General features: G+C 48.4%; 1 protein-coding gene across 1 annotated transcript in view; it reads right to left on the bottom strand.

The window, feature by feature from the left end:
* TMEM263 (transmembrane protein 263) overlaps window positions 1-16152 on the bottom strand; it is a 90620-nt gene that overhangs the window by 31954 nt on the left and 42514 nt on the right. The window contains exon 2 of the mRNA XM_086921823.1: window positions 9107-9175. Coding sequence (XP_086777949.1) covers window positions 9107-9170 — 64 coding nt within the window. The 5' untranslated portion in view covers window positions 9171-9175. The remainder of the gene's footprint in view (window positions 1-9106; window positions 9176-16152) is intronic.

The following is a 16152-nucleotide window of genomic DNA, read 5'->3' as shown; positions in this document are numbered from 1 at the left end:
CTTTACGGATCCAGTCTGAAGCCTGGGGATATTCTAAGGTAAGGAATCTAACACTAACCTGTTTCTTTCAGATCCCTCAGATCTACAAAATTACAGACCGATCTCTCCTCCCATGTTCCTCAAAGATCATGGAGACATTAATTAATCAACACCTCTTAGGTTATTTAGAACAAAATAAATTACTGGATCCGTCCCAGTTGGTATTCCATGCTGGTTATAGCACTGAGTCCACACTGATAGAAGTCACCAACACCATAAGGATGTCACTGGATAAGGGGACCCCCTCTATGCTAGCTCTCCTCGATTTGCCAGCAGCCTTTGACCCCATTTCTCATCAAATCCTTTTGGATAAGTTACGAGAGATTGCAGCCATTTTAAGGCCATGCCTCTGACATAAAACTTTTTTGACCGACAGAACACAATGTGTCCAGCTGTATTCCTTTGCGTCACAGACCACGAGAGTGGACAAGGGGGTCCCGCAAGGAATCAATTTTAAGTACCACCTTGTTCAACATCTATGTGACTCCGCTGGGCTCTACTATTAGAACCTGCGGGTTTGAGACTCTCTCGTATGCGGCCGACACTCTATGATCGTCCCCATGGAGTCGGACCCCGCATTGACCAGAGCTAAGTTTTAAAACTGTATGCTAAAAATAGCTGCATGGATGAGGAAGAACTTCCTCCAGCTTAATTCCAACAAAACCGAGATTCTGTGTGGTACAGTAGAGGAATTGTGTACCCCTGAATGGTGTCCGCTTGAATTAGGGGAAGCCCCTTTACCAAAAAAGCGGGCACAGAATTTAGGCATCATAATTGGCAATAAACTTTCCATGGAGGAGCACGTGAAGACAATATCGGTCACCTGCTTCGGAATAATGGGGATGCTAAGAAAGATCGTCCCTTGGATCCCTCTGATGTCAAGAAAGAACTATTATCAAGATTGCAGGTAGTTCAAAATACAGCAGCCCGTCTCGCCCTCAAGTAAACCGGTACGTACCCCATCATTACCTCTTACGTTAATTGCACTGCCTTCCTAGTAGGAAAAGAGCATTATTCAAGCTCGTGTACTGTGTTGAAGTCTCTTCGGGGACGGGTCCTGCCTACCTCAAGAAGAAACTTGTGCTGTATTTCCCCGTACGTCAGCTTGGATCAAGTAACCGTAATTTGCTCTGCACACGGAGAATCAAAAGTCAAAATGGGGGGACATGCTTTCTCTCATCTAGCACCCTTCCATTGGAATAGCCTCCCAGACGAGATCTGTGCCTGTTCCAATCTGACACAGTTTAAGAAATTGCTTCCGACCTGGCTGTTTAAAGAATTTGTTTTTTTCATAGGCGCTGAGATATCCCCCTGGGGAAGATTCGATGCGCCTTACAAATAATAATAATAAATAAGAACAGTTTATATGTGAAACAGATGCCCATACTACCAGTATTTTCTCAACTGATACAGTACAATCAGTTCTGAAAAGAAATAATGTGAAAATGGGTCTACAATTTATTGTTTATTATGTTTTCAGGTATTGGGCCTCATGCAGAGGACTTGGACCAATTGATTTCCTAGAATCCAGGGGGTTTTTCAGTTCACCAAAATGGTTGTAACCTAACAAGAGCTAGGATGCCCAGCTCCACACTCCTGACAAAAATCACAGCATACTGGGGGTATCGTCACACTGATCAATTAACGGCAACCAGAAAAATGCAGATGTGGTCAACAGATTTTACAATCCACATCAGTAGATCTAGCTCTTAATAAGTTTCCTTGTTGCAGGTGTTAGAAAAATCCCTAATTCTATGTCAGGACCGGAGGCTTCAGATTATGCTATATCTTCCTTCGCTTTATTAACATAAAGACTCCACAGCAGCTTAGGAAAAGATATAATAATAACAAAAAATGCTTTAAACATAAAGCATTGACGGAATGTTCAACAAATCAAACAACAACTCCCAAGAGTCTCTTTGTATAATGATAGTCCATAGTCCTTCCACTCTGTCCATCACCACTATAAAACCGGACTTCTCATCTTCTTCCTCCTCTTTCTTCGCTGCTCCCGCAGCCAGATAAGTGCTTTTCATTTTTTTTCCGTTTTCGATGTTACTGATTGAATTGTGTACGATCGTTGGGGGGGGGACTCATTGCATGGTTTATTCCCTTACAGAGTCCCCGGTCGCGGGAACGTTCTTCGTTCCTACGCGATCTTATTTCCAAATTGTGTGCGGTGCGTACGTAGACCACCAGGGGGCGGCCTGTCGTCTCGCCGACCCTTCGGCGCGCCTCCGCAGTGCCAGGAGCCGCGCCGTGGAGTATGCTTGCGCAGGAGCCAGCCCTTGCGTACCCCTCTGACACCTGGTGCCCCGGGTCTGTAATCCCTGCTTTTGACGCCCCGTTGGGGTCTGTATTGCGGCTCTGACCGCGTGAACCACCTTCGGGTGTCCTTTGTGCACCTCTTTATTCAAAGTGTGGCTTAGCGCGCTTGAGGGGTGCGAAGACCCGGTCCCGGCGAGGAGGGTCTGCGCGCTTGGGGGTTGGTGCTGCCCACCTGCCACGTCAGTTGGCCAAAAACGTGATCGCAGCCGGTTGGCCTGCCCATATTCGAGTTCTATCTCGACTGCCACCCTTCAGGGTGCCCCGCATTTGTCCTTGGTTCCAAGATGGAAGGGGAATACGAGGAAGAACCCTACCCCTATCTGCAGGACGACGAGTTCTACCAGGCGGTGGACAATTCCGTCTACCGCTGCGTGACGGAGGTGGTAGGCCCCATGAAAGACCGCCTTTCCGCCCGCATCGTGGAAGAGTGCGCGAAGCTGGCATCGGCGCATGTGCCTCCGACCCCCGATCTCCCGGGGACATCCGGAGGGTTGCCACCCGCCCCGAAGAGGCCCTGTAAGGAAGGGCCGTCATCGGAGGCCCAAGGTGTGGACAGGGGCGCCTTGGAGCGTCTTTGAGACGCCTTCCTGGCTAAGGCGACGGCGGTGCCCCCTGCGCCCTTGGTGGACCCTAGTGCTTCGGGGGATGTGTCTACGGCCCCCGCCTCTCCAGTGTACGACTCTCCGGACACGGATGACGACGGGGAGTCGACCCGATCTTGGCTTCCGGCGTCCTCTGCCAAGGAGATGCAGGCTCCGGAAGAGGTCAATACCAGACCTCTGCCAACTATACCAACTTCTACCCCACCAGGGGGCAGCGCTTCGGTGGCAAAGGGTTCAAGAAGAACTCCGGACAAGGAAATGCCCCCGGTAAGTGTACTTTGTTTGGATCAAGTTCCTATTTGGGGGCGGCTGGCAAGCTTTTACGAGGAGTGGAAATTGCTCACTGCCGACGCTTGGGTTTTACAAACTGTACGAGGTTTCCATATAGAATTTTACGACCAGCCCACGCAAGCGAGGCCCCCGCGCCCGATGGTCTTTTCAGAGTCCGACGCGCGATTGATAGACGGGGAGATCTCGGACTTGCTGCGCAAGGGAGCCATCCGTCTATCAACGCGCCACCCGCACGGGTTCCTCAGCAACGTCTTTTTAGTGGACAAGACGGATGGGGGCAAGAGACCTGTGATCAATCTCAAGGAATTCAATGGGTGGTTGGTCTATCGTCATTTCAAAATGGAGGGTATCCACCTCCTTCGAGACGTACTCCTCCCTCGGGATTGGATGGTGAGACTGGATCTCAAGGACGCCTACTTGGTCGTCCCCATCCACCCCCCTCATCGTCGTTTCCTACAATTCCTGTGGGTCGACAAGGTGTTCAAATTCACCGCTCTGCCGTTCGGCCTTTCTTCGGCCCCGTGGTGCTTCACGAAGGTTCTCCACCCGGTAGTGGAGTTTCTCAGAAGTCAGGGGGTCCGTATGCTAGTATACTTGGACGACATCCTCCTCATGGGGCAGTGTCCGGTGGTGTTGACGGGCCAGCTGCGACAAGCTGTCGGCCTGCTCCAGAGGCTGGGGTTTGTGATCAACGGCTCCAAGTCGGTTTTGGTTCCCACTCAGCAGATCACCTTTTTAGGTTTCGTGGTGGACTCTGTGCAGGCGGTCTTGAGCCTGCCGGGTCGGAAGGTCGCAAAAATACGACACCTGCTTCGGCAGACGATCGCGAGGGATCGTACGTCCCTACGCCATGTCGCCAAGGTGGTGGGTCTTCTCTCGTCCTCCATCCAGGCGATTTTCCCAGGCCCACTGCACTACAGGGCTCTCCAACGCCTGAAGGCGCAGCATCTGCGCCGTGGGATGAGTTACGATCAGTGGGTCCCCCTCACGGACGAAGTGAAGGAGGAAATGTCATGGTGGCTGTCTCACATGGAGGCGTGGAATGGTCGGGCGATCTTCGGTTCGGCTCCGGACCTGATCATAGAGTCAGACGCCAGCAGGTCGGGCTGGGGCGCCCGGTGCGGGGATTTTTCCACCGGCGGCGCCTGGTCTTCAGAAGAACAACGATTGCATATCAATTGTTTGGAGCTCCTGGCGGGCTCCTTCGCAGTTCGTTGTTGGACCAAGGATTCGGTCAAGGCCTGTGTCCTGTTACGGATGGACAATATTTCGGCGGTTCGTTATGTGAACCATCTAGGAGGTCCTCGTTCCCGCGCCTTGGCGGACTTGGCGAAGGACTTCTGGGATTATTGCCTGTCTCGTCACATTGCGGTGACGGCGGAGTATCTGCCGGGTCAGTGCAATCAAGTGGCGGATTGGCACTCCAGACATCTCAGGGACGCCAGCCAGTGGAAACTGGATCCGGAGGTTTTCCGGTGGCTGCACACCCTCTGGGGTCCCTTCTCGGTGGACCTCTTTGCGTCCCGTCTCGACCACCAGCTGCCGCATTTTTTCAGCTGGAGGCCGGACCCTCTAGCGGAGGCCACGGACGCGTTTTTGCAGGATTGGAGTCGGGAACAACCGTTTGCGTTTCCCCCGTTCTCCATGATAATGCGAGCGGCGGCCCAAATACGCCGCCAGGGAGCGGAGCTGGTGTTGGTTACACCGCTCTGGAGGTCTCAAGTGTGGTTTCCGGTTCTTCTGGAACTTTCTTGGGATTTTCCAATCCTACTCCCCCTGTTTCCTCTGCTCCTGACAAATCCGGATCAGGAACCTCATCCCCTCGTCACGCAGAACTCTCTCCGCCTAGTGGCGTGGAAGCTCTCAGGAGACGCTGGTCGCTCCCAGGCCTTTCGGGGTCGGCTGAGCACTTGCTCTCCAAAGCATGGGCCGATAGTACGACGAAGCGTTACAGATCCGCTTGGCTTAAGTGGATGCGTTGGTGTTTACAAAGGGATTTGGATCCCTTGGTCGCAGGCCTCGTTCCCGTGCTGAATTTCCTGGCACATTTAGCCGACAAGGGCCTGGCATATAGAACGATCAATGCTATTCGATCGGCGATTTCGGCAGGCCACGACAACATCGATGGCCATCCAGTAGGGGAACATCCTTTTGTTTGCCGGCTTTTGCGGGCTATCCGCCTCGCGTTACCTCCGGAACCCAGGTACTCCGTCCTTTGGGACGTCAATTTGGTTCTGAATTTGTGCTTGTCTTGGCCGGCCAATTCCTATCTGTCTCTTAAAGAGCTGTCGGCGAAGTTAGCCATGTTGTTATGTTTGGTTTCTTGTAGACGCGTCTCTGACGTGCGCGCGCTGGATGTCTCTGCACGCATTTTTTCCCCGGATGGGGTTACTTTTAGCGTGGGCCGACGCACTAAAACGTCGTCGCGGTCCATTTCTTATCCAGCTTTTCTTGACACTCCTAAGTTGTGTGTTGTGCAATGCCTCAAAGCATATGAGGACCTGACCTTGGATTTGCGCCCTCCGGGCGAGCGTCAGTTGTTGATTGCCCTGCGGAAGCCACACAAAGCGGTCTCCTCTCCCACTATTGCTCGGTGGGTGCGGTGGGTCATGCAAGAAGCGGGCATCAATACTTCTCTCTTTGGAGCACACTCCGCCAGGGGGGCCATGGCCTCTAAGGCATTCTCGGTGGGTGCTCGTTTGGAGGACCTAATGCGAGCGGCGGATTGGTCCTCGGATTCCACCTTTAAGAGGTTTTATTTTAAGCCGGTGGTGGATTTGGCCCAGTTGGTGGTAAGTAAGCTTTGAACTAGCATAATCTGAAGCCTCCGGTCCTGACATAGAATCGAAATTTGCCTAGCTTACGTAACGGTAAGTTTCAATTCTATTAAGGACACGGAGGCGAGGATTATCCCACCCAGGCTACAGTGGTGTCTCTACCCACCCGTATGGCAGTAAGTAAAGCGTTTTCCTTTACATTGTCAGTACTGTATTAGTCACTGAATGCTCCTTGCCTTATTATCGCATTCCTGGACCACCTCGCTGATGCTGTTCCTTTTTCGACAGGCAACGACGTTGCTAAACAGGACCAATGAGGCTCAAGCGTGATCTGCGCGAAGAAAGAGGAGGAAGAAGATGAGAAGTCCGGTTTTATAGTGGTGATGGACAGAGTGGAAGGACTATGGACTATCATTATACAAAGAGACTCTTGGGAGTTGTTGTTTGATTTGTTGAACATTCCGTCAATGCTTTATGTTTAAAGCATTTTTTGTTATTATTATATCTTTTCCTAAGCTGCTGTGGAGTCTTTATGTTAATAAAGCGAAGGAAGATATAGCATAATCCTCGCCTCCGTGTCCTTAATAGAATTGAAACTTACCGTTACGTAAGCTAGGCAAATTTCGATTCAGTTTAATGTCTTGGAGTAAATGGTGCAATATGTGTTTTGCAGAGTGGTGGGAAATGGGGAGTTGAGCACTAGAAATGTGCAGCGGGCATGCCTCCTACTTGTGTCTTCGGTGTCTAGAATGGAGGAATACCAGTACAGGGTAAGTGACCTTCTGCACTCAGCAAGAAATCCTTCAGTGAGAGGTCACGTTAGAAAGTGATGTTTACCCCTTTCAAAAGGAATCATTCTCTAGGATCCGAAGTAAGGAGTCCTTGCAACTAGGTGGTAGGGTCGTTGAATAAGAGACACTTGGACTTAAAGTCTACTTATAATTCCCTTTCAAGCCCCAAACATGACTAGGGCACTCTCTTAGCCACAAACATTCTTAACAATACCAAAAAGGTAGGTTAATGGATTACTCAGCAATCTGTCACTAGAGGCCCATAAAAGTCAGTTAGGCTTGAAAACAGAATAGAGACCGCTATCCAACAAATGGTTTATTCCCTCTGCATTATGGACCAGGATGATTCACATCTACTAATCCTCCTCAATCTGTCTTCAGCCTCAATTTTTTTGCCATCTTAAAATTCACTCACAATAGGTAAGTATCCACACTGTATGTATGTATGTATGTATAGGCATTTATATAGCGCACTACTTACCCGTAGGGTCCCAAGGCGCTTCGACCGCTGCAAAACCCTTCCTGGCTTCCCTGAGAGATGGTCCCTTAATGGGTATCTCCAGGGTGAGACCAGGCATCCCCGGCGGTCTGGTGGGGCCGTTAGTGAAGATGAGGCAAGCTAATGCCCAGAGTTGCCGAGTGTGATCGCTGATCAGAGTGGGCACCGAGGCGAGAGAATTATCGAGTCCGCTGACCTTGGTCCAGAAACCTGCCGCGCCGGGAATCGAACCCTGGTCCCGGGCCGTCCTCTGCTCTCGGGTCTGCCGCCTCTAACCAGTGAGCCACACTCACACTGGTGTGCAACAATGTTCCATTCAAGCCACCAACTAGTTCAATCTATACATTCAGCCTCTGGAGAAACTACTTTGTGAATCAGAAATTATCCGACATTGTTCTGCTTTCTCATGCCAAGGTTAACACTCGAACCTGGACATCTCAAAGTAATCTCAAACTGATCACACACGAGAGAATCCCTACCAATTTCCTACGACCCATTAAACTCACCTATCCAACTGACATTTTGGCTGTGAGCACACTATCACGGAAAATTCTGGACAAAATAACTCAATTTCAGCTCATGATAGGGAAAGAGATTAAAAATGTGCTGCCAAGAGACTGCTTCACAGCTGTGACCAGACATTACTCCCCTCCAGGCTACACCAAAGCAATTATTTGCTATCAGGTCTACAGAAGATCTGAACAGTAAAGGTGCCAAATATGCCGTCAGTCACATGATCATTGCATCAAAAAGTTCAATAACACCACTGTACTGACACTATTATGCCCCAATGTTGGCGTACAGATTCCTGAAATATCCTCCTTATTTTTTATTTTATTTGTGTATTTTTCAGGCTACCCATCGTGAGTATACTTTGTTGTGCAGTCCTCCTCCTGTACTACATAACACCTATTTTTAATCTAATCTAAATCTAATATATGAGCGTAGTAAATCTAGTCATATTTTCATATTATTCAGAACGGTTTTTAAGCTACAATTTCATAGCAATACTTTGCTATCCTTTATCTATAGTGCTGAGATAACATTATTGTACTACATAAATCTTTAAAAACACTGTTGGCAAGGTGAGAACTTCTCAGCAACCAACTAAGTCACTCCCAAAAAGGCATCTGCTTAGGGATTGTGTTAAAGTCAGGCAACCTGTAGGGGGTATCAGAGGCCGGATGTGTCATTTGGGAGCAGAATGGAGAACAAATAGTTCACGCATGACAAGACAGGAGGAAAACTCTCAAATGGCAGAGAGACCAGCCACAGATGGGTTGTATTGGGACAAAGAAGGCAAAGGGCTAATCAAAGAGCAGCGAGGAAAACATAAAAAAATTGGTGCATGATTAGTCTTACAGAGGTCAAGAATGATTCAGGTATTACACTTTCCCCAGAGACAGGTTGGAGGAAAATGGAGGGTCGGAATCTAGGCGGAAACGCAGAGGAGTCGCAGAAAAGCGAAAAGGAGGACTAGAGGGTGTGTATCAGGCAGCTGCGAAAGATTGAAACTGGAGCTCAAAGGGGTACTTGTGGGTAGGTAAACTGGCAGTAAATACATGGTGGACATTAAGCACGGAGGTCCGTCCCCAGATTTAACATCTGTACATTAGAGAAAGATTTTGGTTTGGAAAAATCTTTTTTTTTTATCAGAGTACACTTTAGAAGCATTTTCTTAGATTCAAACCAGATAGTGTACATACCCCCTTAAAGCTTTTGCCCCACTATTACAATAGCATGACATTTTTGTGTGGCGAACAAACTGAACAATTTTACCTTCTGGTGGTTCATCGCACATATAGGACGGCACTTCTTCTTCGTTGTTTTCTGTTTGATTCATTGTACCTTAAAAAATGAGAAAAATATTTATACACCGATTTACATCAAACATTAACAAGACATATCAATCAGCTCATATGGAAGGAATAGGCAGGCAAGTTTCCTTTTTAAGAAAACATGGACATAGTACTTTACTGATAATCACAAATTAAATAAATCAAGACTTTAGTCTGTTTAAATGGACATTAAACTGTTAATAATTCAGGTCGAAATATGCAGCATCTGTTATGTTTCATTGCTTTAAATTAGGAGAACACTTCCATCAAAACAATTCGGGAGGATGAGATGCATGCAGAGGTGTTCCCATTGCTCAGCCTGCACTTTTCACCATGTTTGTATCAATACCATACACAACACACGAAGCAAAACGGATTCTACCTAATCTGTAGAGGTGTAAAACAAACCTTTTGAAGTATCAATCAATCATTACATTTGTAAGCACGCGCTACATACCCTTGAGTCTCAAGGCGCTGGGGTGAGGGTGGGGGGGGGGGGGTCGTGGGGGGGGCCTGCTACTGATTGAAAAGCCAGGTCTTGAGAAGTTTTCTGAAGGCCAGCAGGTCCTGGGTCTTTCCCAGGCTGGTAGGGAGAGTGTTCCAGGTCTTGGCGGCAAGGTAGGAAAAGTATCTGCCGGCGGTGGTTTTCCGGATGCGTGGAACTGTGGCGCGGGCGAGGTTGGTAGAGCGGAGGCTGCTGGTGGGGGTGTAGAAGCGGAGTCGGTCGTTGAGATATGCTGGTCCGGCGTTGGGTAGGGCTTTGTGTGCGTGGATGAGGAGTTTGAAGGTGATCCTGTTGTTGACGGGGGACCAATGCAGGCCTCTCAGGTGTGGTGTGATGTGGCCGCTTCGGGGGACGTCGAGGATCAGTCGTGCCGGGATGTTCTGGATGCGTTGGAGCAGTCTCAGGAGCTTGGCTGTTGTTCCTGCGTAGAGGGCATTCCCGTAGTCCAGTCTGCTGGTGATGAGGGCATGGGTGACGGTTTTTCTCGTGTCAGAGGGGATCCATTTGAAGATCCTGCTGAACATTCGGAGGGTGTGGAAGCAGGAAGCGGAGACGGCGTTGACCTGCTTGGTCATGGAGAGGGCGGAGTCAAGGATGACCCCCAGGTTGCGTGCGTGGTTGGTGGGTTTTGGGTCTGTTCCTAGCGATGTTGGCCACCAGGAGCTGTCCCATGCTGAGGGGGTGGGGCAGAGGAGGAGTACCTCCGTCTTGTCAGAATTCAGCTTCAGCCTGCTGTCCTTCATCCATTCGGCGACGGCCTTCATTCCTCTGTGGAGGTTGGCTTTGGCGGTGTGGGGGGTCTTTGGTGAGGGATATGATCAGCTGGGTGTCGTCGGCGTAGGAGATGATGTTGAGGCTATGTTGTCTTGCGACGTGGGCGAGCTGTGCCATGTAGATATTGAACAGCGTAGGGCTGAGGGATGATCCCTGTGGAACGCCGCAGATGATCTCGGTGGTCATTGAGTGGAAGGGTGGGAGGCGGACGCTCTGGGTTCTGCCAGAGAGGAAGGAGATGGTCCAGGCCAGGGCCTTCTCTTGGATTCTGGCGTCATGGAGGCGTGCTGTTAGGGTGCGGTGGCAGACTGTGTCGAAGGCTACTGATAGGTCCAGAAGGATGAGTGCGTCTGTTTCTCCTTTGTCCATAAGGATCTTGATGTCGTCAGTGGCGGCGATGAGGGCAGTCTCGGTGCTGTGGTTGCTGCGGAAGCCAGATTGGGAAGGGTCCAGGAGGTTGTGGTCTTCGAGGTAGCGGGTCAGCAGTCTGTTGACTATCTTCTTCTTGACTTTCGCCAGGAAGGGGAGCAGGGCGATAGGCCGGAAGTTCTTGAGGTCGTTGGGGTCCTCCTTGGGTTTCTTCAGTAGTGCGTTACAATCCAGATCTCATTAAAGGCATCTACACCAAGATGGGCTGCAGCGCTTGAGTGGAGGGTTATGGATACAATATTAGACAGGGTCTAAAACATACTTGCCTTATCAGCGACAACAGCTCAATCTCTCGACAACGACCAACGCTAACAATGCTCAGCACTCGTAAAGAATGATTTCTGGTCCCAGTGCGAAATAATCACGGGCAAGGTCAGTCGCCAAGTAGACAAGCAGCAAAAGCTGCCTTGACAACAATCGCAATGAAAAGAAAGTAAACAAGTGCAGGGCCGGGATGTGAACAAGGCCCGGCGCTGCGCATGCTGCTGATGCCCTGGCAAGAAACCTCTCCCCTGAAGAGGGTCCACGGGGCATTGCGCGCAGGACACAGGCGGTGTCATGCGCCAGATGGTCGTGTGCTGGATAACAAAGCTATCTGACTGGACAGTGTGCAGGAATGGCCCCGTTTCCCTTTCGAGACGCACAGCCCCTGCAAGCCCTGCAGTGCACACTTGACCTCACCCCTGTATTCACGAGGCGCAAAGGCATACACAGTCCAGTTGGACTCTACAAGTGCACCATTTATGTTTCCTAAGAAATAGATACTTTCTGAATTCTGCATTTAAGCTAATTACTGTTTTAAATAGTGCTAAGGCAGGCTAAACCTTAAAATCCACAGCAGTCCGTCTAACAAATCGTATCGGCCAATCACATGGCGCTCAGCAGAGACTGGATTGTTTCTTGGGCTAGACATGCGATGTGTAACTGTAGACCAAAAACATACCTATGGTATCAGTCGCGAAATGATTACGAACTACTTTGGCAGTCCCGGTGGATTTGAACCAGCAAGTTAACAAATACATCCATGTCTGCAGTTCACATGTATTAATCTTTACTTTCAGAAACAATGTACGGGACTGCAGCTGAGCCCAAGTTTCCCTTTGTTCTTATAGGGAGCGAGATTTTCTTTCTATTGCGTTTCAGAAATGCACCACTGTTTATCTGTTTATTGGCAGAGAATCACACAAGTTTTATTTTTTAGCTGATCAAGAACGTTGTGTTCCTGTATGCAGTTATAGAAAGTTTTTTTTTTGCAAATCCACAAAAAAGTGATCTTGTTGGAATTGCTGGAAAGAGCGCATAACTAGGCTATTCATCATTATATTACTAACAAATCGTTTTGGGATTTTAGGACTTCGAGACCTTACAATTTTGTATGGTCCAAGCTACACTTCTCTCCTCAATTATTAATGTTTACCCACATTTTATACAAAGCACCAAGAGCCTGATATTCAAAATTTCAATCTGTAAAATGTGGGTGCAACGGACGCCCCGATTTTTTTTCAAATGGAAAGGAATTATTAGTATTGCGTACTAATAGTGACCTCCTTTGAGGTGCTGGTAACCGATTACCAACTCCTTTGAGGTGTTAGTAACTTATCAATGGTTTGCAACCATAATTGTGGTAGCAAGCCATTATTGTATACCCTAAAGAAGCGCAAATTGGATTGGATGTGCATTTGTAGAGCGCCAATTGCTGCCCGGAGGCGTCCAAGCGCTAGGAATACCATGGACCCGCACAATGGCCCAGGAGGGGAGAGAAGTGAGAGTTAATTAGACTGGATGAAATAAAAAGGTTTTCAGCTGTTTGCGGAAGGCCGAGAGATTGGGGTTGGCTCTGAGATGCAACGGAAGGGTGTTCCAGGCCCTGGAAGCATTATAGGAGAACGTCCTGCCTCCGGATCTGGATCTTTTTATTCTGGGAGCCATTGCAAGGAAAGTCTGACTAGAGCGTAGGCTTCTGTTGGGCGTGTAGTGGGTAATTAGGTCCAGAGTAATCCTGGGGCCAGTGTTCCAGAAGGCCTGGTGTGCTATGCACATAGCTTTAAACATAACTCTCTGGCGCACCGGTAGCCAGTGGAGGGATACCAATCCGGCCCATACTGACTGTGTGCGGGGGAGGTAGAGTAAAATGCGTGCTGCGCAGTTCTGGACTATCTGAAGCCTTCTCAGAGTGAATTCAGGAGCACCAAGGTAGAGTACATTGTTAAAATCAAGGGTTGACCGAATTAAGCCTTGTACGGCTGCTTGTTTGGCTTCCAAGGAGAGGGAGAATTTTCTTTAGCATCCTGATGCCAAAGCATGTGGCTGAGAGTTTTGTGGCTTGTACGTTAAAGGACAGGGATCTGTCCAGCCAGACTCCGAGACTCTTGATACTGTTTTTAGGAGTTGGCGGGGAACCCAGACTGGGCGGCCACAGGGAGGCGGGGAGGCTGAGATCTGGGGGGGCCTAGGAGCATCAGCTCGGTTTTGTCCCCATTCAGTTTTAGGGACGATAGGGACATCCAGGTCTTCACTTCCTCTAGGCACTCTCTAAGCCCGCCCAGTGCAGGTGGGTTGGCTTCCTGCGTCAGTGAGACCACCAGCTGCGTGTCGTCCGCATAGAAGATCTTAATCCCAAATGGGCGGACGACATCAGCCAGCGGCCTCATGTACAGGTTAAAAAGTGCAGGGCTTAGAGAGGAGCCCTGGGGGACTCCGCATTTCAAAGGTCTGCTGGTGGACACAGACACGCCCTCGAACACACGGAAGGATCTGTCCTCTAAGAAGGACTGGAACCAAGACAGGGTTTGTCCTTAATCCCGACCTGGGACATACGGTGCAGCAGGGTGTCATGGCTGACCGTATCGAAGGCCGCGCTGAGATCAAGGAGGATCACTGCCACTGATCCTCCTTGATCCAGGATTTTTCTGGCTTCCTCAGTAACCATGAGGAGGGCGGTCTCAGTCCCGTGTTTCGGTCTAAAGCCCGTCTGGGTGGGGTCCAGTAGGTGGTGATCCCCCAGGAAGTTTATTAGTTGTTGATTTATATATTTCTCCAGGATCTTACTTGCCCATGGGAGCAGGGATATGGGGCGATAGTTACTCAGGTCAGTGGAGTCCAAATTAGGCTTTTTCAATAAAGCTCTGACCATGGCCTGCTTCCATACGGTCGGGACCGTGCCAGAAGAGATGGAGGCATTTAAAACCTCCCTTATGATGGGCAGGGAGGTCTGCGAGGCTGCCATTATTATGTCTGGCGGAGCTGGGTCATCGGGGATCCGGATTTTACTTTACAAGCTAAGGGTTCAAGGGTAGCGAGATCCAAAGGAAGGAAGTGAGTCAGCGTGGGTAGCTGTTGACTGGAGGGGGAGGCTGTGGGATAGAAAGGAGGGGCTAAGGGGGTGGGGTTTTTCGGGGGAAAGGCAGAGTAGATGGAGCTTATTTTCTAATGGAAGAATTCGGCAACATTATTGCAGTGGGTGGTGGACTTGTCCGCCTGCAAGCTAGGGGACAGTTTTGTTAGTTTTTTTAATGATTTGGAAAATTTCCTTGGGTTTAGATTTAGCAAGCAGAATTTTCTCAGAGAAGTATGTGGCCTGGGCCGCTTTTATCAGTGTTTTATATTCACTGATGGCTTCTCGATAAAGGGTTTTATTGTCTGTAGAGTAATCAGATCGCCAACGTCTTTCTGATTTCCTGCAAAGTCGTTTCTTGTCCCCAAGAGCCTCCGTGTACCACGGGGCAGTTTTGTGGGAGCGTTTGAGCGTGATTTTCTTTTTGGGAAGAGTGACGTCTAGAGATTGAGTGATCCAGTTGACATATGCCTGGTTTGCTAGGCCGGGGTCATCTTTAATCAGGGGTGGAAGAGACGACCTAAACACGCTCATCCAATTAGCAATTTGGCACGTCCGCTGAAACCCATTTTGCAATTTGGTAATTTGTAACTGAATCGCAATCTGGGTTTTGTACACACCCAAGGTATTTTGCGGTTGCCAATGCTCCGATTTAGGGTTGGCAGATCGCTCCCCATGCACAGCCTTCATTTGCTTCAACTGAATCTGCAGAATCAAAATAAAATGGTAATAATTTGTTAAGCAAACACGGGAATGAATAAACTTTGATTAGCACGCAATGAGTGTTACAGATTAGCCCTTCCAGGCCACTAATGGGTAACCATGTCCTAAACTGTTAATTCAGATAGGTGTACCAAATAAACATTGTTTTTCCAGTGAATTACTTAATCAAGTGTGTCTATTTTAGGTGCCAAAACAAAAAATATTTCACTCGATATACCAAGCCTTTTAGATTTCCCAAGGTCAAACATTATGTAAACTTGTCTTCTGAAAATATGGCCATCTGAGAACCCTTTGTTTTACCTATGGTTCAGCATTACCAGTTAACAGACCAATAGTCAACCATAATTTGTTCAAAATTGGGCCCATAACCTCAGCAAACCGACTGAATTACCAATAAAACAATTTCTAACCTCTACATGATTTAAAAAGGTACACCTTAACATACAAGTTTATCTTGGGGTTATGCAGGGCAGCATTGCCAGACCTATGTGCATCATCCTATATGGCCTGCCAAAAGAATCTTACAGAGTTGCCTAACCAAAATGATCCTTTCAAGGGGTTATGATGTCCAGCATCAACAAGTGATCATGTTTCAACGAAGCCTTCCTTTGGTAAAAATTGAGATTTAAAGATTCAAAAATAGCCAAGCACCAAGTTAAAGTAATCGTTAAGCACTTTCTTCAAGACCTCTACTATCGGGAAGAGCAAGCATTGGCAAAGACAACTGGTATGGCTTGACAAATTAGGACTTTTTGTAACCAAAAAAATGCATTAGACATTAAAAGTGTAAAAATAATAAATACATTCAAAACGCCTTTGCCTACAGGTGATGTGAATGTTTAAAAAAATGCCTCACTGCTTAAATAAATAAACACGAAGTTAAAGCTAAATTAAAGCAGAGTTTGGCACAGCAGCCCTGCTACTAAGGTAAAAGAAATTTTAGATAGTTGTTGTGCAGGGTCATAATATCACCACTTGGTCAAGCGAAGTGGGCTCACCCATTGCTCTATAATGTAGACTGTGGTGAATTACATTTAAACAGACTAATAGATGTAGAGTGCTGACCGAAAGCTCCGCTATACACACATTAGTATTACGTTTTCATATATATATTGCTAACATGGAATGGAAGCAGGCCCTTATCATACCGCTTTTGAAAAAACCAAATTTGGACCCTCTGGTACATGCCAATTACAGCTCCTCCTGCCAGCTTTTGCCAAGG

The sequence above is a fragment of the Lissotriton vulgaris genome, chromosome 1_1 (genome assembly GCF_964263255.1).
Source record: "Lissotriton vulgaris chromosome 1_1, aLisVul1.2, whole genome shotgun sequence".
Classification (NCBI taxonomy): Eukaryota; Metazoa; Chordata; class Amphibia; order Caudata; family Salamandridae; genus Lissotriton; species Lissotriton vulgaris.
Note: the sequence above shows the minus strand (reverse complement) of the source record. Positions and strands in the feature narration are given on the sequence as shown.